Consider the following 27,090-nt stretch of genomic DNA (forward strand, 5'->3'; position numbering starts at 1 on the left):
ACTTTTTTGTCACTTTTTCATACTGCTTGTTGGCCAGGACCTTTGGAGGGTGGTAAAGATAAGGCAAATGGGGAGTCTGGTGGAGAAAGCTCCCTTTCCCCTAGAAGTCAGAAACCAGCACTCTGAATTATTAGAGCAAAACCTGTACAAGAACTGTACTGCCATTCTCACAAGCAGCATTTGTTCTTTTGAAGCCCAATGGATATGATACCCAAGTGCTAAAGAGGGGGCAGCTAGGCAATTTGACCCATAAGATGAACTGTTTTCGGAACCCATGTGTTAATCAATAGGTGTCTAATCATTTGGTCCCTAACATGACAATAACTTTTTCTAAGATGAAAGCCATGAGACATGATCTGCTCATTTCAGGTACTAAAGAAAAAAAAAAAAATGCTGTCAAGTCAATTTTGACTCATAGGGACCCATTAGGACAGAGTTGAACTGCTCCATAGGGTTTTCAAGGAGCAGCTGGTAGATTCGAACTGCTGACCTCTTGGTTAGCAGCCAAGTTCTTAACTATGGCGCCACCAGGGTACCAATTGAAATTACTCTGGAATCTGAGTAAACAACTTCCCAATGGCCACTCTGGAAAATTCTATGACCTGCTTAGTGACTAATTTCTTAAAGAAACTCATGGCTATTTACTTCCATTCTGCTTCAAGATTAATGCCCTGATGAATTCTAAACCACTGAATATTTCCTTAGACTATGAAATAGTTTCAATTTTGACATTCAAATGTTTCCACAATTGAATGTCAGCCTACAACTCCCTTTTAATAAGCTGTTTGTCTTCTATGGAACCTTCCATTCTTAGTCAAGCCTGTCTTCTTACTGGTATAAGCACTTAGTGGTGTAGTGGTTAAGAGCTACAGCTGCTAACAAAAAGGTCGACAGTTTGAATCCACCAGGTGCTCCTTGGAAACCCTATGGGGCAGTTCTATTCTGTCCTATAGGGACACTATGAGTCAGAATCAACTCGACCGCAGTGGGTTTGGGTGTTTTTGGTTTAGTGTACAAACTACCCATTTACATGGTCTAGGCCATGTCTTAGCTAAACACAGCATCTATTGAGCACCTACTTTTAAAAGACAATGTTTCGTGTATTCTAAGTATGACCAAACATATGACCATGATAGTCCCTGCCTTTAAGGAACTTATGGCCTTATCAAAGAAGTAGTCTACAATCTACAAGAGAATCCCCAGAGTGCTCTTAAAAATGATTGACAGTTATGCCCAGCACAAAACAATTAATTCAAAAATTCTAGGAGATGGGGCCAGGGCATGAGTGTTTTTAAAAGCATCATGGTGATTTTAATTTGTAGCCAGGATTGAGAAACACTGCCCAAATGCTTCTCCAATCTAACCTGCAATGACTTGTCGCTATCCAAATTTCTGTAATATTCTGGTTATAATGTTTGTGTATTATTATATTTCATATTTATTTTTAATTTGCCTATTTGTTTTCCTAATGAAATGCTTGTCTGCTTGAGAGGAGGGATTGTGCCCTAACAGCTTTAAATATTTAATATCTAATATACAATTTTGAAAGGGCAGTGATGCTTCAGTGGTAGAATTCTAGCCTTCCATGTGGGAGACTGTAGTTCCGTTCCCAGCCAATGCATCTCAAGGGCATCCTCCACTTGTTTTGTCAGTGGAGGTTTGCATGTTGCTGTGACGCTGAACGAGTTTCAGTGAAGCTTCCAGATTAAGACAGACTATGAAAAAAGTCCTGGTGACCTACTTCCAAAAATTAGCCAATGAAAGCCCTATGGATCATAATGGTCTGATCCCATTGTGCATGGGGTTGTCGTGAGTCAGAGGGCAACTCGATGGCAGCTAACAACAACATACAATTTTGAACATAATAAAAAACCCAAACCCATTGTGGTTGACTTGATTCGGACTCATAGAGACCCTATAGGACAGAGTAGAACTGTCCCATAGGGTTTCCAAGGAGTGGCTGGTGGATTCAAACTGCTGACCTCTTGTTTAACAGCTGAGCTCTTAAGCACTGCACCACCAGGGCTCCATGAACACAATAGCCTTCAATAAATATATGTGGAATGATCATTTCGGGTATTTATTAAAGACTTGAAACCAGACTTGGAAAAGACCTTGATGTCCAACCTAACCTTGGTAATCTGCAATTCCGAAGAACCTAAAAAGTTTACAACCTAGACTGAGAAAGGTCCAAGGGGACCCTGGACCTGGGGACTAAGTCTTCTTACTAAACCCATTCCTAGGGATGAATATGTCATTCCATTGTGGCTAGGATCATGCCATTCCACCAGACCCTCTGATGGCAGAGGTCAAATGATGGCAGAGGTCAGTGCAGATCAAATTTATCTCTTGGCAGCCTTCCTCCCAAATGTGTACCTGCATCCCTGGGAACAATACCTCTTGCTGAATGGCCTGTTGTGGGAAAGAGTGGCGATGTCAAGCCAAGAGCTATTTACCAGTTTGTACAAATTCTATTTCCAGCCAAGCCATGGCGAGAGCACAGGCTTATTCCATCCAGCTTTCTCTGATAACTGCCTCTGAACAGAAATTTCAAGCTCTACTTCAATAGGGCTGTGTGCAGGACCCAGCACACAGCTGAGACCATCCACTGCAGTGGTCACCACCAGCTGTCACAAGAGAAGTAGGCCTAGCTTGGAAAGGCATTCCAGGTGCTCCCCCAACTTCTCTTTGGTGGTTTTCTGAAGTCTTTTCTGCCAAACCTGCATGAATGAAAGACAGATGAGATTTCAGGACACAGCTTTTCTCTGATCAAACCAAAACCAAACCCAGTGCCATCGAGTCGATTCCAACTCATAGCGACCCAATAGGACAGAGTAGAACTGCCCCATAGAGTTTCCAAGGAGCACCCGGCGGATTCAAACTGCCGACCCTTTGGTCCGCAGCCATAGCACTGAACCACTAGGCCACCAGGGTTTCCTTTTCTCTGACAGTTGGCTCTATATTTGGTTTTTGGAGTTAGTAGGTTTTGGAGCTAAATGAAAGCTTTAGAATTTAATAGCCATGAACCTTCACAGACTGGGAAGCAGCTGTGATCTACACCTGAAAGTCAGACCAGGCCCATCTTTCCCACTTACAGTGGGGTGGCCTTGGTAAGGGATCTAAGCTTCTTAAAACATTAGTTGACTAATTGGAAACCCTGGTGGCATAATGGTTATGAGTTCAGCTGCTAATCAAAAGGTGGGAGTTCAGCTGCTAATCAAAAGGTGCTCCTTGGAAACCCTACAGGGCAGTTCTACTCAGTCCTATAGGGCCACTATGAGTTGGAATCGACTCGATGGCAACAAATTTTTATTTATTTTTTTATTATGAGACCAAATTACCAATCTCAGAGGGCTGTTGTGAGGATAAATGCAGCAGATCTTCAGGTACCTGCCACACTGAGAGACCTCAATAAAGGTCAGTCTCACCACACCTTACTTTGCTTCTCCTACAGGCTTTCGACTTGACTCGACTAGAGATTGAAGGAGATTAAACTGTTTTTCTTTTTAACTGGGTACAGTGTAGTGTCTCAGAAGCTGTACGCTTAGGATGTTCCTCACGATATCAAACTCAGATTTATTTTGAGCATTAAATCTTTCCAGACTCTGAAGTTAACCCACAGTCTGCTCTAAACGGAGGATAATCTTCATTAAGACTTCTACCTCTAAATTTGAAAAATCGAGATTGTGTCCCCCAGAAGCCTGTGCAAAGTAAAGAGTGTAACAAAATCCCTTTATTGATCGATCAATAAATATTTGTTGAACAACTGCCTTGGGCCAGAAACTGTTAGGCAGTGGGGATACAAAGATGGCAAAGAATTATTCCCTGCCATTCAAGAGAGGGCATCCTTAAAGGTGATGGACACATGGAAAAACGCGTACAATTCAACATCTCAGGGCAGCAAGGGAACTGTGTGCAGATGTACAGAGGGAAGCCCTTTACCCAGCCTGAGGAATAAGGGCAAAGTCCTGGAGGACTTTCTGGAAGAGGTGGGGCCTTAACTGAGCCTTAAATGAGTAGGAGTTGGGCAAAGATGAGAAGAAAGTTCATAAAGAAGGAATATTAAGAGCAAAAGCAAGAGATAAGAACATTACAGGGTGACTTTAGCAACTACAGTTCAGTTCTTACTGTAGGAACTCAAAGTGTGAAGCAAGATTTGACGAAAGAAGCTGAAGAAGTGGGAGGGAATGATGTCTTTGGAGACCTTGAACTTTGTTCCATAGGCATGAGGTAGCATTAAGTAGTTCAAGTTGGGAAAAGATGTGGTTTGATTTTCCCTTAGAAATATTACTGGGTGGAGGGAGGAGGTGAAAACTATGAGATGGAGGGGTCATGAACCCCCTTCTTCCAAAAGGGCAAAAAAAAAAAAAAAAAACTACTGGGAATGTTCTAGAACTATCAACCATTTCCTAAAATGCATTACCCAAATTATAAACTATGGATCACAAATTTATCACTCAGTTTCAATTCAAAAAATGTAATTTTAAAGCCAAACTAGAAAACAAAAACTCACCTCTATATCCAAAAAAGTGCCTCCTCCCTGGTAGCCTTGAAATCTTTGTTTGTTCTGTCTGAAGTAATATATTTTAACAGTAGCGGTGTACCCCACCCGCTCAGCCTGACTGCTTTGATGTTGCTATCTCAAGAATTCCCGTTATGAAATTCAAATTCTTGGGGATTGTTTCCTTCAACCCGTGTTCATCCTCACATCCCAGATTCTAGGCATCTTAGGACAGTCACTAGCCCTGAATCAGCTCCTTGACCTTGCCAGGTGAAGGGCGTGTGTGTGTATGTGCGTGCACGCATGTGTATATGTAAGAACTTCAAGTTTGCCAGCTACTACATGGAGAAATGAGGAGGTGGGTCTTCTCCTCTCTCCCCCACCTAGTGGGAATTCCCTAAAGCAGCCCTTCCCTGTACAGACCTAACCCCACCTACTGCCTCATGTCCCTGTTGGTGGGAGAAGTGGGGTGCCTCCTTGAAAGCAAGAAGCGTCTTTGATGTTTCAATACTGCTCAATGCAGAGGTTCACCTGACATGTCAGGGAAGCAGGGGTCCAAGATTAAGGGTGTGAGTGGAGGAGAAATCCCTCAAATCCTGGTCACATCTCACTTACCCATTCCACTTAGTTTTGCCTCTTCCCTGGGGATCCCCTGCAGCTGAGCTGGCACCTGCTTTGTCCTCTTCCAGTTGCTCTAGCACCAGGGCTATCTTTCAGAGGGTGGGCGAAACCAGGTAGCTTGGTTGCCTTGTAACCCATAAGCCCCTGTGAGTGGGTCAGCTCTTGGGACAGCCTTCAGGGGAGTACCATTTTTACATAGAAGACCTCAAGTAATCAGTGTGGTTTCCCAGCATCTCAAGCAAGGGGAGTGAGGAGAGGGTTAAAGGACAGAAAGGAGCCAGATTCTGAAATAGTGCTCTGTGACCAGCATGCTAATCAGGCCAGCGCTAGGTTCTGTTTAATTGTACTCATCCTTCTATTGTTCCTCCCTCCACATTAAGTTGGAAGGGGATGCCAGACTGCCACAGCCTCGTGATATCCCACCCACACTGGCTTTTATCCCTAGACTATTTTTGACTGTGAACACAGAACAGTTGAATGCCTTTGAAATGAAATGAATGAATAAATAAACAAATAATCTCTCATGGTTTCCTTAAGCTCTCCCTTGAAATGTTGATTGATTCTATCATTCTTTTTAGCCCTTGTTAAAGAATTAAAAAAAAAAAAAACTTCCCTGTATCCCAAGGGTGAACTCTGCCAGCTAAGGGTGCAGACAGGAGGGGCAAGAACAAATCTGGGGCTGTTTTGTTCATTCCTCTCTTCTCCACTCCCTGGAGTCACCTGGCTTCAGTCATTTCTGCTCCCATCGTACAGAAGCCAGAAAAGAGGAGATTTTTTCCTTCCTTTTCCTTGGCAGTATTCCTCCAGGCACAGAGAAACCAATGCTGCAGCTGTAGGTGTACAGCCCATGGGATGGGGATGGTGGGAGACCTGCATCTCTTGTCAGTTAAAATGCTTCCAATCACATCTGACTTAAGGCAGGGGGAAGCCTTGCTTAAAATCTGAAGAACTCTCTTCCTTAGGACTTGATGAAAACCACTTCTAACAGCTGGCAAGTGGGTCCCATTATTAGTTCTCTGATTGACTGACCATGTGAGTAAGAGTAGGCCTCTCAGCCTCCCTAGGTCTCAGTCATATCATCCATAAAATGGCAAAAAGCTCTCCTTTCTGAAGAGGACAGCTAGGGGTGAGAAGGAAGCACTTGGAGGTATAATGCCAGATCTTCCACTGGGGGCTTATCCTCAGTCATAACTACTTGGTGTTGGGTATCCCTGCAGATTCACCTACACCCTTGGGGAGGGCATGTGGCTGCCCCTCAGCAAGAGTTTTGTGATTCCACCAGCCGAATTGGCCATCAACCCATCGGCAAAGTGCAAGACGGACATGACAGTGATGGAGGACGCTGTGGAGGTCAGGTGAGTCTGGCCTCCGGGCTCTTTGCTTGGAAAGCTGAATGAAAAGCTACCAGAAGGTGCTGGGTGCCAGGAATGGAGTCATCACAAGCCAGTAGATCCCTGTGCCAGGATCTACTTTTTTTCTGGGTCAGTATTGCATACCTCAAGGCTATTTGCTGGAAGAAGGCATAAAATTAGAGTTCGTAAGCACTTCCCACATACCCTAAGGACTGAAAGGCAATGGAATGTTAATTTCCTTGCCTAAGTTTACGCCTTCTTCTTTGACCAGGTTTTACAACCTGGGCACATTTCCCAGATATGGAGGTTGCCCATAATTTGTTAGTTGAAGGCTCAGAGTATGGCTAATCTTTACATCTTGTAAGAAAGAGTAAGACATAATTGGATTCGAACTGCCAATCCTTTGATTAGCAGATTAACGCTTAACCATTGCACCACCCATTGAAACCTGTTGCCATACAGTCAATTCTGACTCATAGCAACCCTATAGGACAGAATAGAACTGCCTCATAGCGTTCCCAAGGTTGTAATCTCTATGGAAGAAGACTGACACATCTTTTTGCCCCATGGAGTGACTGGTGGGTTCGAACTGCAGGCCTTTTGGTTAGCAGCTGAGTGCTTAACCACTGCCTCACTGGGGGTCCTTGATTGTGCCACTAACCAAAAACCAAACCAAACCCATTGCTGTCGAGTCAATTCCCACTCATAGCAACCCTATAAGACAGAGTAGAACTGCCCCATAGGGTTTCCAAGGAGCAGCTGATGGATTCCAACTGCTGTTCTTTTGTTTAGCAGCTGAGCTCTTAACCACTGTGCCACCAGGTCTCCTTAATAGGAACAGTACAGGAATGTAATACTACTTGTTGCGCCTGGAGGCCTCTTGACTCTTCCCCGCCTCCCACTCTTTCTTCCCACAGAGAGGAGCTGATGACCTCATCCTCCTTTGACAGCCTGGAAGTTCTTTTGGATTCCTTTGGGCCAGTGCGTGACTGCAGCAAGGATAACGGGGGCTGCAGTAAGAATTTCCGCTGTATCTCAGATCGAAAGCTGGACTCCACTGGTTGCATGGTGAGTCTACCCTGCTAAGCTGGTAGTTTCTGTTTTGGGGGTATGGAAGGAAGGCACAGGGTGAGACACAATGTGGATATATAGGTGAAAGCGTACTGTGAATAAAAGGGGGGGGGGGCAAAGTTGATCCCGTCCTCATTATCACGGCCGTCCAGTCTAAATTAGGAATTTTCTCTTAATAGAGAAAATGCGGAGCTAATCACCAGTCAGTTAATCATAAGCACTTCTGGAACACTACTCTGTGTGCCATAGCTCTCCAAGGGACAGTTCATGAATTATACAGCATGATTCCTTCCCTCCAGTCTTACAGTCTAGTTGGTGAGACGCACCCCAAACAATTTGAGAACTAATGAACTACTTCATGGTATGACATTGACAGTAAATGCAGTAGGAAATTTTAGGAGAAACCTAATTAGAGCTAGAGTGATGAAAGAAGTACGTTATACCAGGAATGGTCAAGAAAAAAAAAAAAAATGCCTCCATTGAGACCACGGCAATGAACTACTTCTCCAAAGGTGGCCTTGTACTTTGTTATCAGCTATGGACTTGGCCACCTTTAAAACGTGTGATACTATCAACTAGAAAGACTGTTTGGCCTAGAGTGGACTAAGGTATCTCCCACACCATGAATGTGAAGATTGTGTTGAACCATGAAGGTTAAGGTAGGCAGGCGAAGATGAAGCCCTCAGCTGCTTGTCCCTTTATATTGGCTGTTGTCATGCCCATGAACACTACTGACTGTTTACAGGTCTCTGTTCTTTAAAGGACAGAATGATGCAGTTCTCACAGAGAGGAGAGGGAATGAGCAGAGAAGGAAGACAGGGAAGCCATACACAAAGGGAATGGAGAGAGGGAGAGACGATCCATTGAGACACGCAATCCTGCAATGTTTGGAGAGTAGGGGCAGGAGCTTCCAGCTCTGGGGTGAGAGGTGTAGTATGGTATGCCATTTTGCTTCCTGATCTGACAGCTGTGCTCCTATGAGGAGTCTCAGAGCAGGGCAAGCTGTGAGGATGCTGAGCCCATGCCATTCTTCACACTTCCCCCCGCCCCCCCGCCCGTCGCTGAGTACCTGTTCTATGCAGGGAGCTCTTCACCAGCAAAGATGGATGTGTGCCTGGGGTCCAGGTGGGACTCTCCCTAAGTCCTCCCCAAACTTTCAGAGACTGGGCTATAGTTGACAGGAGCATGGGTCCTCTGAAAGGAGAGAGAAAACGAAGAAAAGAAAACGGATGGTGAGAAAGAGAATGAGAACTGAGGGGCAGGTAGGTGGAGAACTTGATAGATCCATCAAAAGGGGAGGAAGGAAGAACAGAGAGGGCTATCAGAGGGAAATACAAAGAAAAGTGCTCTTTAGGTCGTGTCTTCCAAAGGCAGCTAGGGGGTAAATTGATGCCCCACAGGACTGCCTTCCCTTTGGCTGGTCCTCTTTCAGGTGTCTTAAGCAATGAGCTCCCCACCTCAGTCCCTCAGGAGACAATTTCACTATCTAATGGAACTCCCAGCTGAGACACATTTTTGTTACTGTTCGCCCTGCATTTCTTCATCTGGATTTCAACCTTTCATTCCTTACTATTCTCACAGGTCATTCTGATGACCGAGCTGCTGTGTGTACACATGGGCAAACATCCCCATGTGAGTTTGAGCGTGCACGCACATTTACACACATGCACATGGCTATATGCTCCATCTCTTCCCGCCTTTCTGCCCCTTTCCTGAGCCCCTGAGGGTTTCAGATCCCTTCTGTTGGTGACCCTAGCCCCTTTTACTTGGCATATACCCATGCTGATGTATTTTTGTACTTTAAACACTGTGATCTGTGAGACGAGCTAGCAGGAATAGTTCCAATGAATATGCATTCGCAGTAAGGCTGCTGCATTTTAGAGCCACTGCAGAAAGTCACTTAATTATACTGGTACTTACTATTAGCATAATACTTTGAAGTCACCGGCCCACGTGGCTCTTTGAAGAAGGAGGGGGGCAGGCTGATTGGCAGGTAGAATTTACTGTATATTCATTGGTTAGGAAGCACACGGCCCCTGTGACAGGGGTACTGATGGGTTGAGAACTGACACATCACATCATGATCTCGTGACCTTACTTTGAGCCTGGAAACTTGACAATATTGGGCATCAGTACTATTCCAGAGCCTTGGTGTGTTAGCAGAGTGGTCTTTTGTCATCCAAATGGGGGCCAGGGACAAAGCATCCACAGAACCAACTGCGATTTGGGGAGAACTGGGGTACCTCCCTTCCTTCACACAAGCCCTGACATTCAGTTCTCTGGGAGCAGAGCTGAAAGACCCCCTGGAAAGTTTTATGAAAGGGGAAGAAAAATGAGAAACTCAGAACACACTTATTCTTAGGAAACCTGGTAAAAGGGCAGAGAAGTGGGACGCGAGAAAGCATATATATACTTGTGTGTTTTCCTGGCTAAATTAAAACAGTGAGGTGGAGTTCATATTTGGCCCATATCGGCTGCTCAACCTTCATTTGTTCTAAGAAGGCTGGACACGTTTCTCAGTTATGCATGGAGTCCCACAGGGTTAATTGCTACCCAGTTAATTGCCCTGTTGTTTATGTAGCCTCTGAGGACTGCAAACAAATACCCACGCAAGGCACAGGCCTGTACAAACCACAGTCACTCAGTGTTCCAAACCAAACAGTTGTCAAACAGCAGAGACTTACTGAGCCTTCAGAAGGGTTCTGAGAGCTGAGGTCTGTCACCCAACACTGATGACTGGGTCATACTACTACCCATTGTGCTTAATACGCCAAGGGGAGAGCAGCAGTCCCTGCCTGTAAGGTACAAGGCCACTGGTTCCCACTCTGTTCTGCAGAGCTCTAACACATGACCCCAGATTCCTTAAAACAACACAGATTTGTCATCTTACAATTCTGTAGATCAGAAGTTCAATGTGGGTCTTGCTGGTCTCAAATCCATGTGTTGATAGGGCTACATTCCTTTCTTGCCTTTTCCAGCTACTAGAGGTGGCCCAAGGAGACTTAATGGCACAGTTGTTGAAGCACTCAGCTACTAACTGAAAGATCAGATTCGAACCCACCAGCTGCTCCACAGGAGAAGGATGCAGTCTGCTTCCGTAAAGATTTACAGCTTTGGAAACTCTATGGGGCAGTTCTACCTTGTCCTATGGGGTCACTATGAGTTGGAATTGACTTGATGGCAGTGATTTTTTTTTTTTTTGGTTTAGAGGTGGCCCTCATTCCTTGACTCTTGGCCCCCTTCCTTCTCAGCAACATTGCATTTCTATGACCATTCTTTCAGAGTCACATCTCCCTCTCTCTCTCCTTTTCTGCCTCTCTCTTCTAGCTGCTAACCAAAAGGCGGCAGTTCAAATCCACCAGGCACTCCTTGGAAACTATATGGGGCAGTTCTACTCTGTCCTATAGGGTTGCTATGAGCTGGAATTGACTTGATGGCAACAGGTTTGGTTTTGCTGGTTACATTGGACCCATCAAATAATCCAGAATAATCTCCCCATCTCAGGGTCCTTAACTTAATCACACCCACAAAGTGATTGCTGTGTAAGATAACATATTCATAGGCTCCTCGGATTAGGTTGTGAACTTCTTTGGGGGCCCTTAGTTGGGACAGAAGTGGAAATTGGAGCAGACTTGGTAGGCAGAACCCTAGCCTCCCCACTCCCACCTTTAACTGGGAATTTTCAATCTTATCAGCCTACGTATTGAGGTTTAGTATAAAATTTTGTTTGAAAATGAGTTCCAATGCTATAAAAAAAAAAAAAAAAAGAAAACCCATTTTTGTAATGTTCCTTTTTCATCTTCATCCTGAATTGGGCCAAGGGAATGCGTGTGCTTTGTGAGGTGTCTGAATGTCTTTAGGTGAAGCAGGCCATGGCCATGGAAGAGGGAGAGGTCAGTTGCCCAGCTTTCTCATGTACTGAACACATGACCCTCCTTGCCAGAGCGTTATGCTCTAATGAGCTTTGCACTACCCAGCAACCCTACTGCCCTTCTCTCCACAAGCTGTCCACAGTAGTTTTTCATGGGAATGTGTCATTTCACCTCCACTGGAGCAGAGATGCGCAGAGACCATTACAGATGACCATTTTCTTTCCCTCTGTGGGAAAGTCAGCAGAAGAGTATGCTTTCAGAGAAGGCAGGATGCTATCACAGCCTGAAGCATAAATTTAACTCCACTAAACTGTTCCTCTTGGGAGAAGCCCTGCATGGCTTGGGCCTGCCTGTCAGAGCCCATCAAAAGGTTGTAGAAATCATTATTTGTGAAAGGAGTAAGATTGCCATCAAGTAAAAGGATCTATTTGGATAGGAATTTTGGTTGCATGCTCGTTCATGTGAATCATCCTGGTAAGGTGAGGCAGGATCAGCTGCAGGAAGTTGTCCCTTTTTTCCCAGGGGTCCTGCATATGCTAATGTGTCCATCACTAATGTTCAGCTGCCAACAGGGCGTTCGCTTCCTAATCTGGAACTGAGGTGTGTGTGTCTCAGGTTTAGTGAGATTTGACTAGCCTCCTAAGCAATTAATCAACCAAAACCATGGGTTGGAAAAGGCTGGGGGAGGGGAAGATGGCAGAGAAAGTGAGTTGAATGGGGAAAATCATTTTAATCTCATTAGCAAATTATGCTTTAGACCAGTAATAAGTCAAGAAGCCATGAGCATCTCATGGAAGATGATTAACCTTGTCTATTTTAGGGGGTCCTTGAAATATGAGCTCATTTATTGTACTTTCTTGATGAGGGAGAGTCATTGCCATAATAAATGGGAGTTTTCTTTTTAAACTTGTAGCGCATAAACTCCCTCGGTCTACCAAATGTAACCTATGCTAAAAAAAAAAAAAAAAAATTGCCATCGAATTGATTTCAACTAACAGCGACCCTGTAGGACAGAGTAGAACCACCCCATAGAGTTTCCAAGGAGCGCCTGGTGGACTCGAACTGCCGACCTTTTGGTTAGCAGCCATAGCTCTTAACCACTACAGCACCAGAATTTCCAACCTATGTTAAGAGGGTTTAATATATGACCTTGGGGTGCTGTCCTGAACAACCTGTTCTCTTTATTAACAAACAAGTGATTATTCACAAGCCAGGAGGAGAGAAGCCCAGCCCTTGCAAATGCAGAAATCTCGAATTGCTCCCTAGAAAACTGGGCTCTGCAGAAAATGCTTGTAGGAAGAGGGGCATTGTTTAGAGCTTGAAATTTCTTTGTATTTAGATATAGATGTTGATGGAGCCCAGAATGTGAATACAACAGCAGAAGGAGGATTCAGGCAAAAACAAAAACAGATCCACACCATGGGTAACTCGACTGATTAGACTCCTTGGGAAATGGGTATTCTGGTTCACCAAGGGTTAGCAGAACACTCTATTTTTGGTTTCAGCCTTTTCTGCTGGAAATCTTTCTAAAATGTTTTACTCTGAACTGCAGCCCAAGGAACTTACAGTGCAGTGAGGATAATTGCATCTTTTTCAGGGATTGAGGACCTTGTCTTGCCTTCAAGGTCATCACTCTGGACAGGTTGCTATGTTTTGTCCTATAAATACATGCACGTATGTTGTGTGTGTGTGTGTGTGTGCATATATGTATGTGTATATATGTGTGTGTGTAAAGTGAGAGGGAATGATTATATGATCATTAGGCTGAATCTACAAATTTGTAATTGACCCCAGATGTACTCTGGGCAGGGACGGATCATCCAATAGGCAAGGTAAGCACTGTGCTTACCTTGCTTACCAGATCATCTGTAGTGGATAATTTCACATTTTTTTTTTCTTTTTTTTACCACATCAGAGATATTGCTTCTAGGTATGGCTGGCATCTGCCTCTCTCCCAACCTCATAGCACCTTGTTACAGAATCAAAGTCTCTTTTCAAATTTCCAATCCCTGACAGGGAGGTATGACCCAGTCAGCCAGCGAGGTAAGCAGGGGGTGACTTGTTGCTTACCTTGTTTATTGGATAATTTGCCCCTAACTCTGGGGATTGCTTAAAACAAACATGTAAACTAACAACTAATCTACAGGATTATGTTAACTTGTTGTCACATTGATTTTATTTCCTTAGGCGTTCTCATGAATCCAGGTTTCATCACACTTGAGAAGCTGCAGGGCAGAGAGAAGGAACTCGCGTGAGCTTTGGGGTCAGACAGATTTAGGTCCAAAGTCGGACTCTGCCATTTTCCACTCCTGTGACCTTAAGCAAGTCACTGCATCTTTCTGAGTCTAAGTTTGCTCATCTGCGAAGTAGGGAGAATAAAGCCCACCTGATGTGTTGGGAATGAAGATAATACATGTAGACTGCCCTACACATACCAAAAACAACACAAAATCTGTTGCTGTTCGGTTGATTCCAACTTATAGTGACCCTATAGGAGAGGGTAGAACTGTCCCATGAGGTTTCCAAGGCTGTAAATGTTTATGGAAGCAGACTGCCACATCTTTCCCCTGTAGAGCAGGTGAGTTTGAACTGCCGACCTATTGGTTAGCAGCCGAGTGCTTAACCACTGTGACACCAGGGAGCCTTGCCTTGCACAAAAAACTAAACCAAAAACCAAACCCATTGCCATCCAGTCGATTCCAACTCATAGCCACTCTACAGGACAGAGTAGAACTGCCCCATGGGGTTTCCAAGGAGCAGCTGGTAGATTCTAACTGCCGGCCTTTTGTTTAACAGCCGAGCTCTTAACCACTGTACCACCAGGGCTCAACGGTGCTCAATTCCTGACTGTTATTTTTATCATTAGCCTTGCTTACCAGGCATCTAACTGTCTCTTCTCCAAGTATCCTAAGAGAGTGTGACTATCATGTGGTCCAATCTGGGATATCAACAGCCATCTAGACCTTAGGCCAGGCAAGATGTGGGCATGCCAGGTTTGGAAATTCTCGAACAAAGTCTGCTCTTGTTTCATTTGGTGAAGTCTTTGTCAGAAATCATGCTTGATGAGACATTCTGGAAAAAAAAAAAAAAGAACAAGAAAACAGGTGGTTGGGAAGATGGGGATTCCTGGCTGGTGACTAAGATAGCTAGCTGGTGCAAAGGTTGAAACCACTTGTGGCAGGAATAACAGGAGAACAGGCTTTGTCTCTTCTTGATGGCTTCTCGAAAGCATTATAGAAGGAAAAAAAGAATAAAAACCCATGGCAACCACTGTAGCCCGTTTAATTCCAATCAAACTTCCCCGTTCCAATATCCTCATCCATTCCTGGGCAGCCGCACGGTGGTGAAGCCAGCTCCCTTCTGGTGGCACATCTGGTCTAACAGCTGGGTGGCCAAGGAAGTGGATGGGTTGGGGGCTAACAAAACGTGGGGTGCAATCCTCAGCTGCCTCATTTGCTTGTTTACCATCATCTGGAACATCTGGGTTTGCACAGCATGGGGCAGCCCTTGGAAACTTCCTTAAATGCTGTCACCTTCCAGCGCTCCAGCTGGCTTCATGGGGAGAAAGGAGATGGACCAGGCTGGGAGCCTGGCAGGGCCACAGGGGGCCATTTGTTTGAGAAATCACAGAATTAGTGTCAGCAAACAGTGCACATCCTGCTGTGATCTTCCACTGGGAAGTGGGGAGGGAGAAGAGGCGGGTTTTCAGAGACACACCTGCGGAAGCTCCAGGCTTCTAGGCCAAGCAGCTTGGCAGCTAAGAGAAAGAGCAAGCTAGGAGCCAGGGCAGGAGGGGAGGCGTTTAATGCTGGGTTCCAGTGAGTTTTGAAAGTTGTGTTTTGTTGTGTTTTGTTTTGAAGGAGTGTGTTAGAGACCTTATAGTATGTGTATAGTGCATTCGTTAAAGGCCCAGACTTTGGAGTCAGATCTGAACAGACTCCCCAGCTCCACTGCACTCTAGCTGCTTGACCCCGAACAGGTTACTTTCCCCCTTTCTGCCTGTTCGGAAAAGTCAGCTCCACAGAAAATGTTAGGATCTGTTGCATAGACAGAAGAAGCAGGATGGCAGTCACCCACTTTTAAAGGGAGTCCAGTGCAGTGAGAAGTTCATGATTAATTGGCAATGTTAATGGCTTCCTGATCTATTAAATAAAAATGATATAGGATGTTGTGAGAGAAAATACCTAAAGCACTTAGCAGAGTGCCCAGCTCCCAGTGAATGTTCAATAAATGGTGGAGTCACAGGGTAGTACAAACAATTAATGTACTTGGCTGCTAACTGAAAGGTTGGAGCTTTGAGTCCACTCAGAGGGCCCTTGGAAGAAAGGGCTGGTAACCTACTTCCAAAAGACCAGCCATTGAAAATTCTATGCAGTACAGTTCTATACTGACATGCATGGGGTCGCTATGACTCGGAATCGACTTGACAGCAACCGGTAACAACTGATATTGCGCAAAAGGGCCTATTGTAAGCTAATGATGTAGCTGCTATGTCGTGAACTCAATAGCCAGCCCACCGAGTCTCAGGCATGGTCCTGCCATGATTAGCTAACTGGGTTAAATGAGTTAATATAAGTTAGTGAGACCATTGTCTGGCACACGAGAAGTGTTGTGTAAGTGTTGGCTATTATTGTTGCTCAACAAGCCCCCAACCTTCTGGGAGGATCTGACATCTCTTCCTAGATTCTCCCCTTTGCTGTTATTCCTGAGGCACTTATTGAGGACTCAGTAGTGCAGGAAAGCTAAATATCTCACAGTAACAATGTCCAAGGGACAGGGGTAAAGCTCAAACGCAAATACAGTACCTGCAGATGCTTATGCGGCAGGTGCCCTTGTCTGCATGTCTTCCTAAGGTCAGCTTTGATGCAGGCAGGTGATGACTATGTCACTCCCACTATGTGAGCCATCAAAGCTCTCTCTAAGGTCACAGAGAAAGTCAAGGTCCTCCTTCAGGCTGGAAGCCCTGGCTCAATCCATGCCCCCAACATTGCCTTCTGATGCCAATATTGACCAAGTGCTTTGGACGAAGAAAGACCCCTATTAATACTAAGACCAAACAGCACCACTCCCTTCCCCTAGCCCAAAGGAATCTCTGCTGATGCATTTCAATTCTGGCTCATCACTTCCACTTTTCTGCCAGCCTGGCGACCAATTGGGAGGCGGGCATTTCTCAACTCTGGCTTGCTACAACATTCCCTTCGAGCCTGTGTGTAGGGATCGCCTTTAATGCAAAAGTGTGCGATATGTGCCAATAGAAGAAACAAAAAAGGTCACTTGCTGTTAAAGGGGGTCCAGCGTACAGGGAAATTCATGGGTTAATTGCCAATAGTAATGGTTTCACGATTGAGCGATGAAAATAGGGGCCAGTGGTTACATTCTGGTTCCCTGAGAACTCAGTCTCCTGATTCACCACTTGTGTGGATGCTTTCTTCTGATTATGCCAGTGCCCATCTGGACTCAGCCCAATGAAGGACAGCTCTGGCTGCTATGACCGCCACATCGGGGTGGACTGCTCAGACGGCTTCAATGGCGGCTGTGAGCAGCTGTGTCTCCAGCAGATGGCGCCCTTCCCAGAGGACCCCACCTTGTACAACATCCTCATGTTCTGTGGGTGAGTTGAGGCCAAGGGCACTTCCCAGGACAGGGGACTTTCAGCGCTAAAGCAGGCAAGTAAACCTGAATGAGTTGGTCACCCTAGGCCAGCCCCTAGACTCTGAGGACCGAGTCAGTAGGACAGGACGAGGAGCACTTTTAAAGTCAGTATTGAAAGGAAATTTAGGAAAAATTTAGTCTAACGCCTGTAGTTTACAGGTGAGGAAACTAAGCCTCAGGGATTTACTTGCAAGGGGAAATAAACCACTTGGTTTGCCTAAATTATTGGCTTCCTAAACAGCATTTTTCAAACTGTGTTTTGTGGAGCTATGTTCACCAGAGACTTTGTGACAAAAGGATTCTGTGGTATAAAATCTGGGGAAAGATTGTGTGAAACTAACCAGTTATCAAAAGAAAGGGGGGTGAGTCTTTGGAGAAGTGGAAGCATGTTTAAATTCTGCCCTGAAGGCCCACACGTTTTGTGCAGCCATCCCTTCTCAGGCTTAATAATTCCTCAGTGCAGTTAAAGAGCCCTTTCCTGTCCACAGCTCTTTCATTCACCTCATTTCAGTTCTTCTCAGGATAACTCTGTGATGGAACACTACCCCATTCTACAGATGAGGTTAAGTGACTCCCTGAAGGCTGGGGAGTTCGTTAGTCAGTGGATCAGGACTAGAATTTAGACTCTCACTGATTTTTTAAAAATTCTGGTAGCCTTTAAATTTACATCACTGACCAGAATTATATTTAAAGACATTTTCATGCTATATTTGTGAAGTAAATAAAGATCTTGTCCACTCTCCTACAGCCATACTTGGCTTGTGTATTCTTCCTTCCTTTCTTCTTCCTGCTATCCTCCCTTCTTCTTGCCCCTTTTCTTTCTTCTCTTCTCTGTGCTCTCTCTCCCTTGCACAAGCTCTGGATCTAGCACGCCCCTCCCACCTGTCTGGGAGAATGCCTACTTCATACCACAAACCATGCGGGCTCCTGGGCAGCAAAGATGAATGACATGTAGTTCTTGCCCCCAAGGATCTCAGGATCTAATAGATTTGCAAAGAAAATCAATATTTATAATAATAAAACGAGGTAGATTGTTGCCAAAAGCCAGTGCCTGCTGAATAATCATGAAATGAGTATTTAGTAGAGTTGTAATGTTATTTTATTGTGTTTCATTTTATTTTATTTCTTGGCAGTTGAGCACTTTCCATATTCAATTTCTTGTAAAATCCCATTTCATAAATAGCTTGCTCTTAATTTTAGTGCTCTCTATAATGCTATCATTATGAATGACCCTGGTCAATTAACAGAGGTGAATTCAGCCCAAGTTATGTAGATTTATTTAATTAACATATATTTGAGCATTTACTTTGTGCAGAGAACCAAGTTAGGTATTAGATCTAGGAGAAACAACAGGAAGCCCCTGTTCTCAAAGGAGTTTAGGTGGGACACATGGCCATGAACACAAAGTGGGTGGGGGGACAGAGCATGTGGAAGTGGAAGCTGTCAAGATGCATACCAAGAAAAAAAACCAAACCCGTTGCCGTCGATTTGATTCCGACTCATAGCAACCTTATAAACCAAACCAAACCCACTGCCGTCGAGTTGATTCCTACTCATAGCAACCCTATGGGACAGAGTAGAACTGCCCCACAGAGTTTCCAAGGAGTGCCTGGCCGATTCGAACTGCCGACCCTTTGGTTAGCAGCCATAGCACTTAACCACTACGCCAAAACCCTATAGGGTGGACTTTATTTGAACCAACCAAATACTGTGTTATTGGAAAATACCGTGTTACAGCTCAAGAAGCCACTTCGCTCTCTTGTACCAACCACTAATTTGGAGCCATAGAGTCCTCTGTGGACCTCCAGCCACATCTGTTGCCTGGACTAAAACAGTAGGTTCCTAACTGGACTTTCTTTCCTGTTTCAATCAGAATTAGGTACACAAGTCTGTTGAACACCCTCCAAGATATATATATATATATATATAGCCTGCCAAAAGAAGTCTTTGTTTTGAGGTTCTTATAAACGCTAACCAAATTGCATGTATTTATCCATTAAAGTGCTCCACCCACACATGTTCACACAAATATGTAAATGGTAAATGGGGAAAATAGCAGTTAAAACTACATTGACAAGGGCCTCATTTGTACCTCTGCTAATCCTGATATTGGCAACAATAAATGAGTGCTTGCTATGCGCTGGCCGCTCCGTAAGTTCTTTATATTTAGTACCTCATTTTATTTTCTCAACAACCCAGTGAAGCAAGTACTGTTTTTTTCTTCGGTTGTTGTTTTTGTTTTGTTTATCCCCTTTGTAGGTGTGGAAGCTGAAGCTCAGACAGGTTAATCAATTGACCCAAGCTCAGCCAGTAAATAGCAGAGTCATTGCCATTACAATATTGCTTCTTGCTACTTAAAGCTATAATTATTTGTTCCTTTATATAAAAGAGAGGTTTTATCTTATTATAACCATTAATGTAGACAGTAATAAATGATGTGTTTCAACGTCATGAATGTCTATAAATTTTAAATCTGGTGTATTTCTAAGGAGAGACCCAAATTAAATCAATATTCTTTTTAAATGATAGCTTCATCAAAGAAGCAGTTCTTACTTGAGCTAACAAATGTATGTTCTTTTCACTATAACTACAAATAAGGCCCAGGTAATTATTTATGAGACATCAACCCGTTTTTACCAACATTAGCCCTGATTTTCCATTAGGGTAATTGTACATGTATAATAGGGAGAACACCAAGGAGGTAGCGCTCAGTTAATGGCTCACACAAAACACCTGTGTCCTGACTTCTATTTAGTTCAGAAAGACTACTCTGAGCGAAGAGGGAGTTAATTTGGGTTGATCTTGTATTAAAAAGGATACATTAAAGTGGAACACAGCCAGGAGATGATAAATCTTTCCAATTTCTTAGTTGACTTGTTATGGAATCAGATTAGAAAATTATTAATTTCTTAAGCACAGCGTCATTTCTTTTGCTACCTAATTACCCTCCAAACAAATATATGGCCTGGCCATGTCAGTAGTTCTTGAGAAAGACTCTAGAGTGTCCTGGATTTAAATGTGTTAACTCATTTGTAAACAAATACCTAGTGATTCTCACCCTGAACCTATCTGGGAAACCATGTACTTATTAGAGGAAAGAGCACCCTCAGAAGCTCTGAAAGTGCTTATTTGCAAAGGAGAGGTGAGAGAGTTGGTAAGATCACATCATGGAAGGAAACTCTGTTTACAGGCTTAGGAAAATGAATTATAAAGGGGTCAAGTCACATTGGAATATTCATAACCTTTGACTATCCAACCCTCTCCCAGAGGCATTTCTTCCCAGTTCATTGGGTTGACTTGATTACACAGTTCATTGATGGAATAACTTCTTATCTTGGGTTTTCCGTTATGTTAGGTGCATTGAAGATTACAAGCTTGGAGTGGATGGACGCTCTTGCCAACTCATCACGGAGACCTGCCCAGAGGGAGGTGACTGTGGGGAAAGCAGGGAGCTCCCCATGAACCAAACCCTCTTTGGGGAGATGTTCTTTGGTTATAACAATCATTCCAAGGAAGTGGCCACTGGCCAAGTACTGAAGGGAACATTCAGGTGAATCTCACGTGCACAAAACTGATTGTTCAGAGCTGTTGATGAATTTTCTTCCCTGAAGAGTTTGGTTTTTTGTGTGTGTATGTGTATTTTTTTACTGTTAAAAAAAAAAAAAAAGGTAACACAGCATTTGTCAGTTGTACAATTTGATGAAACAACCCTGTACAAAGATGTATATCTTGGAGCAAGGCATGTGATACCACCTAGAAGAATACGTCATTGTCTCTCTCATGGTCTTCTTCAAGTCCACACTCCTGCTTCCAGAATCCAAGAACCATGCTTCCTGTGGGTGAACAGAAAAGTATTAAATGAGCTTTTACCTTGCCTGGGCAGAGACTGCAAGGTTTTTCATAAAAGTCACCCAAAAATGCCCAAGTTCCATTTTTCCTGTGAGTGGAAGAACCAGTGTGTGTGAGTCAGTCTAGAATACTAGTTGACTCATGGTAACCCTACTGTGTCAGAGTAGAACTGCACTCCACAGGGTTTTCAGTGGCTGATTTTTCAGAAGTAGATTGCCTGGCCTTTCTTCCAAGGTTCTTCTGGGTGGACTCAAACCTCCAACCTTTTGTTTAGCAGCTGAATGAGTTAACTCTTTGTACCACCCAGGGACACCCAGCCTAAAATAGTGTTCTCAAAATGTGGTCCAAGATCCCTGAGTGTCCTTGAGATACATTCAGGAGATCTTCAAGGTTTGCCTTTTCTAATTACAGATAGAGTGGATTTACTTCTTATAGTTCAAATAATAGAAAAAAAATTTTTTTTTTTTACTGCAATAAATTGAATGCAGCTGTGAGACTCCAGTTGTCTTCTATTAAGCCAGATGTTTAAAAATTCACAAAACATAAAAAATAATGCCACTCTTCTCACCAGTTTTTTAGGGGGGAATACAGTTATTTTTCATAAGCTAGGTTAATATTTAATGGATTTAGTGTTATTTTTAAGAAATTAAATATTTTTAAAATTTCTATTTTATTTTCTAATATGATAAATAGTAATAGATATAACACATATAAACAAAAGCTGATTGAAGACTTCAGTTATTTTTAAGGGTGTAAAGGGGTCTTGAGACCAAAATATTCCAAACCACTGATTTAGAATATTTCTAGATGATCCTTCATTTGACTCCTGTCCCTGTTCTGTCTTGGAATATTTGAATACATCTTCCTCAGAAAATCTTTCCAGGAAATGAGGATAATGAAGATGGTGATATAAGTATTATTGTAAGTTACAGTTCTTTAAGAAAAGAAGAAGGAGGAAGGTATTGAATAAGGAAGGTATAGAATGAGGAAGTTTATAGTTACCTGGGCCTAGAATCTTGTGAGCAAACAGAGAGTAAATTTCTGAGCCACTTCTTGCAGTCAGACATGTTTTCTGTTACAGACAGGAGACCTTACTGGTATTTGCATTTCTAGCCTGGGAATTTGTTTGCCAAAGGCAAGACTAGAGATGTCATAACTAATCTTGTAGTGGAGTGGTGCCTGGATCCTTCACTGCAGCCTAGAAATGAGTATGAAGAGGACTTTGGGGAGTAGGACTGGGAAGGGGGGAGGGAAGAATATTCCCAATCCGATCCTTTGAGTAGACATTTTTAGCTGACTCGTTTCTCATCTCCCCCTGCCCCCCTCTGCCTCCCATATCCATATGTCTTACTGCAGACAGGTACATTGAATGGGGTTGAGGGTGAGAGGAGCTTTGTGGTTCAGAAGGAATTTATACATTCTGGGTTGAAATATAGATTATCTGTCAAGGAGTGGGGGTTCTCCAGAACACTTTGAAAATGAAGATCTGCTCCTGTTTTCAGGCAAAACAACTTTGCTCGAGGTTTAGACCAGCAACTGCCCGATGGCCTTGTGGTTGCCACTGTCCCACTTGAGAATCAGTGCCTAGAGGAAATCTCGGAGCCCACCCCTGACCCAGACTTCCTGACTGGTGAGTGTACCTCCCCAACCTTTTGTAACCACCAAAAACCAGGCAGCTGCCTATGGTCTCATAAAATCAAGACACTTGACCTTGTGTTTATTTTGGTTTCTAATCCACTGATTTCCTTGATAATTAAAACTCAGTCATAAAACTGAACACTAATAGGATAGTTTGTCAATAAAATTGTCAATATTATTATATAGTCATCTGCAAAATGGTCATTATAATACCTTTCCCTGCTGGTCTCACAGTGGTGCTTTGAAAACAAATGAGATAATAGATGTGTAAGAGTTCAGAGTTCTTGATGGGATTAGAGGAAGTGGCCAGGTCATCATAGAGGCATAGAGAGATGATGGATTGCTACTATAGACTAAATGTCCGTCATTGCTAATGTTGGGTTCCCTGGCAAGTCCTTATAGAGCAGTGTGAGGGAATAGAAAATGATAGAGCTTTGCTGTCAAATAAACCTGGGTTTGAATCCTGGCTTTACTACTTTCTAACTTTGTGACACAGACAATGTAATCTTACTGGGTCTCATGGTCACTCACTGTAAGATGGGGATAATAATGCCTGTCCCTTACGTTGTTTAGTACCCAGTGACACTCTTCCCCTGGGCTCATTAAGGAACCAAGGTATGGCTATGGTTGGAAGAGGCAGGAACCTCACGGGAAATATCTTTTTCCTGTGCCTCTAAAGTCCCCCAGCTGGCACCTCCTGTATGAAAGAAGAGACTTCAAGATGTCCCATGGACACAAAAGACATAACCAACTGGGACTCAGTATCATTTGCCGCAAGGCTGGACGTGAGCTCAATTCCATTGTCCGCTTTGCTTGTTTCTCCATAATTCCTCCCCCTTACTCATTCTATACTTTCCTTATTCTTCCTTCCTGCTTTTTCTTCTTCCTTTAATAAAGAATGGATTGAGTTCAGGGTAGCCTCTTCCAGATATCAAGTTATGTTCAAAACTTCAGTTCAGATCTGAATAGGATTAGAAGCTGGTCTGTCAAAGACCCTATAGCATAGTGATTAATAGACTCTGGAGCCTGATAGAGGGGTTCCACTCCTTACTGGCTATATGATCTGGGGAAAGTTACCTAACTTCTCTGGGCCCCAGTGTTTTTTACCTGTAAAAATGAGTATTATAATACCATCTTCTTCATAGAATTGATATGAAGAATAAATAAAAATTAATATTTATAAAGTTTTGGAAAAATTCTTGATGCATAGGAGGATCTCTGTTTCTTAAATAAATAAATATACAAAGCAAGCAAGAAAGTAATATGACACTTCAAGCTACTGAATAATGTTTTCCCTATAGAAGAAGAAGAGGGAACAAGAGAGAAAACAATTAGATATGTTCTGGGCCAGGATAAATCTCTTTCAAAGGCCTTTTATACGCACTGACACACACACCTCAAGCTGAAGAAATTAAAATGCAGCCTCTGGTCACATCCCTAAAGCCTACATAGCTACCCTTAGGGAGTCTGGTTCCCACATCATTTGCTGAGAAACACTTCCTATGCATTATGTAAAATGCTTCGCAAAGGAGGTGTGTGAAAGTCCATACAAATGGGGTAATAAATCACTTGGCCTCTGTTTACAGATCCACTGGGACATCTGTCTCACACATTATAACTTATCATGGGGGTAATAATCACCAGGCTAGGAAGATACCCAGAGTGGTCCTGGGTGCTGCTTGAATCTTTTTGGGAAGAGTAAGTGGGTAGATTTGGGAATTATCAGAACATGTGCTTGGATCTACATTTTTGGAAAATAAGAGACCGAAAGTTGGTCTTCATCCACATCAGAAACTTCTTTTTCCCATGCCCTTGAACTTCCTCTAAGGTGGTTTGTTGGTTGCAAAAGGAGTAGAATGGTCAAATAGGATACTTCCATTTTTCATGGTCTCGAGGCAGTAAAGTCTAACATTCCTAAAAGTGTAGGGGTAACTTTTCTTGACCTGGACACTTTTCTACCCAGCCTTTACTTTCGATCTACTTTGATAAGGAAATGGGGCCAGCTAGGCCAAGATCATGTATTTCCATCACTATTAGAAAACATTAAATTTATTATAAAGCCTGGAATAGCTACAAGAATATGTTAAAGAGATGATTGAAAAAAGTTATTCCATATTAACTGTCTAGCTTCTGACACCATTTTAATTATATTTTTCCTGGGAAGCATATAGTGAATCTCATCATGTTGTGCTGTGTCAAGCTTGGAGGATTTTAGAGCTAAAGTGATCTTCGGAATCTTCTGTATCATCATTTTTAAGTGTATTTTTTCATGAAAAACCAATGTTCCACTCATAAACAGATTCTGTTTTCAAGTATATTTGGAAAGATTTTGTGTAGTATCCTTCCAGCGATTCACAACACTTTGCATAGACAAAGTTTAGAGAAATCCTCTAGTAAAGAAATCCATTTCGTTTTGTATAACCCAAACCTATTTAACTAGAGAATTTTTTTTTTTGCACATAACTATTTCCATCTTGCAGAATTATTGGTTTGCACAACACACTGAAAAGATACTCATCTATGTGTTCTATCTTGCTGATTGCTTTGCTCTTCCTCAAAATCACAGTTAAGAATTCTGAGGTTCATTGGCCTTTTTGAAGTTACAAGGTAAGAAAAAGAAAGAAGTCCAGAGGAGGCTAAGGAGATAAAGGAGGCTACTGGCCACATTGATAAGATCATTTAGGGGCCACAATCACTAAATCTATGTGCAGATTTTGAGATCTGGTATCTTTGAAACTTGTAGTAGTTCATCCAAAGGAAACAGCCTGTTAGTTTTAGCACTTGGAGGATAATACATCCCTCTGACATTTCAAATAAAATAACAAAAGAAATATCTCCTTCCTTTTTTCCTTCTTTCTTTCCTCCCTTCCTTCTTTTTTTCCCTTCTTTCCTTCCTTCCTTTGAGACTGCATGTAACCCCTGTTCAGAATTCTTTTTTTTTTTAAATAATGTTCTTTCTCAAGAAAACATAGGTAGAGATATTTTGTTTGAAACAGAGTCTTTCAGAAATGTGTCCCAAAATAATAATAAAATAAAAAACTAAAGCTGGTTGTGTGTCAAGGGCACACTGAGAAAGAATCATATGACTCAGCTAGAAAAGATACAGTGCTTTGAAATATCTTTTTTCTTTCTAACTAATGGAAATATTATCTGTAAGTGGGCACAGAACAACATTTCCCAAGCATTAACAGCTATGGAAGTGTTTCCCTGAGTATTGCTGTTTAGCAGTTAAGTAATGGAGTTCTGTTGTCTGGTTCATCCTGGATGGGTGTGGGACAGTCATCCCCACCCGCAACCTGTGTTTATTCCTTTATTTTTTATTCCCTCCTCTGTTTGGAACTAAAGACTTGTCGTTGTTGTTGTTAGGTGCCATCAAGAAGGTTCTGATTCATAGAGACCCTATAGAAAGCACCAATTAAGAAATGTCAAATTCATACAGTTAGGGGTGATGAGAAATGAAGATGATGATGATGAAGACTCCAACATTATGGAAATGTATATATACAGTGCTTTATCTTTTCTGAGAGTTCTTTTATACCCATTTCTTTATTTTGTTCACAAAAAACTGTAAAGTAGGACGGTATGAATACCACTATCCCCACTTTACAGACGTGAACACTGAAATGCAGAATTGCCAAGCTCCAAGTCGCATAGCTGGTTGGAATCACAGAATTGAAAAAGAAGCAAGAAATCATCACAGCTAATCTCTCATTTGAGAGCAGTGGTGGTTAAGGGGGAGATGTCTCACTTTCCATGCAGGAGACATGGGTTCCATTCCGGGCCAATGAACCTCATGTGCGGCCTCTACCCCACTGTCAATGGAGGCTTTCTTCCTAGGAAGAAAGGCCTGGTGATCTACTTCTGAAAATCAGCCAGTGAAAACCCTATGGATCACAATAGTGCGATTTGCAACTGGTCATGGGGATGGTGCAGAACCAGGCAGCGTTTTGTTCCGCTGTGCATGGGGTCACCATGAGTCAGGGATTGACTCAATGGCCGCTAACAAGAACAATATCCTCCCATTTTACAGATGAAACAAATGGGAACCAAAAGGTCCCCTGGCTGAATGGTCAGAGCACAGATTCTCAGGCCACTGTGACCACCAGCCTGAAACCACTTCCTGTAGCAACAGAGCCAACATTAGAACTTTGGCAGCCTGATTTCTTGCCAGTTTCTTTCCTGGCTAAGAAACAATTCAGTAAAGTGAGTTTTTTATATTAAGTTGAAAATCTTCATGTATTGTGCTTGCTATTTTTTATTAATAGACTTTTCAAAGTAACAACAAAGCTGATGAGCCCACATAACTAAAGAATTCATGTCATATAGGACAGTTCCACATAGTGTATACATCTCTAACTTGAATGATATGTATCTTTGAGGCTTGTGGCTGAAGTCTTAAACTTGTAAGGTTAGAATTCCATTAGTATGCTTTTGAAGGTAACATAAAGATTAAAAACCAAAATATGTGGTGGAATACTGCCATTCCAAAGCTTAATAACCTAAAAGAAGAAAATTCGAAAGAAAAAGTACTGGC

General features: G+C 42.9%; 1 protein-coding gene across 2 annotated transcripts in view; it reads left to right on the plus strand.

The window, feature by feature from the left end:
• ASTN1 (astrotactin 1) overlaps positions 1 to 27,090 on the plus strand; it is a 388,929-nt gene that overhangs the window by 257,504 nt on the left and 104,335 nt on the right. For both annotated transcript variants that reach the window (XM_064276603.1, XM_003410879.4), the window contains exons 10-14: positions 6,340 to 6,477; positions 7,392 to 7,542; positions 16,862 to 17,028; positions 20,425 to 20,619; positions 22,421 to 22,548. In XM_064276603.1, the coding sequence (XP_064132673.1) occupies positions 6,340 to 6,477; positions 7,392 to 7,542; positions 16,862 to 17,028; positions 20,425 to 20,619; positions 22,421 to 22,548 (779 nt within the window). The remainder of the gene's footprint in view (positions 1 to 6,339; positions 6,478 to 7,391; positions 7,543 to 16,861; positions 17,029 to 20,424; positions 20,620 to 22,420; positions 22,549 to 27,090) is intronic.

Source organism: Loxodonta africana, chromosome 25, assembly GCF_030014295.1.
Source record: "Loxodonta africana isolate mLoxAfr1 chromosome 25, mLoxAfr1.hap2, whole genome shotgun sequence".
Classification (NCBI taxonomy): Eukaryota; Metazoa; Chordata; class Mammalia; order Proboscidea; family Elephantidae; genus Loxodonta; species Loxodonta africana.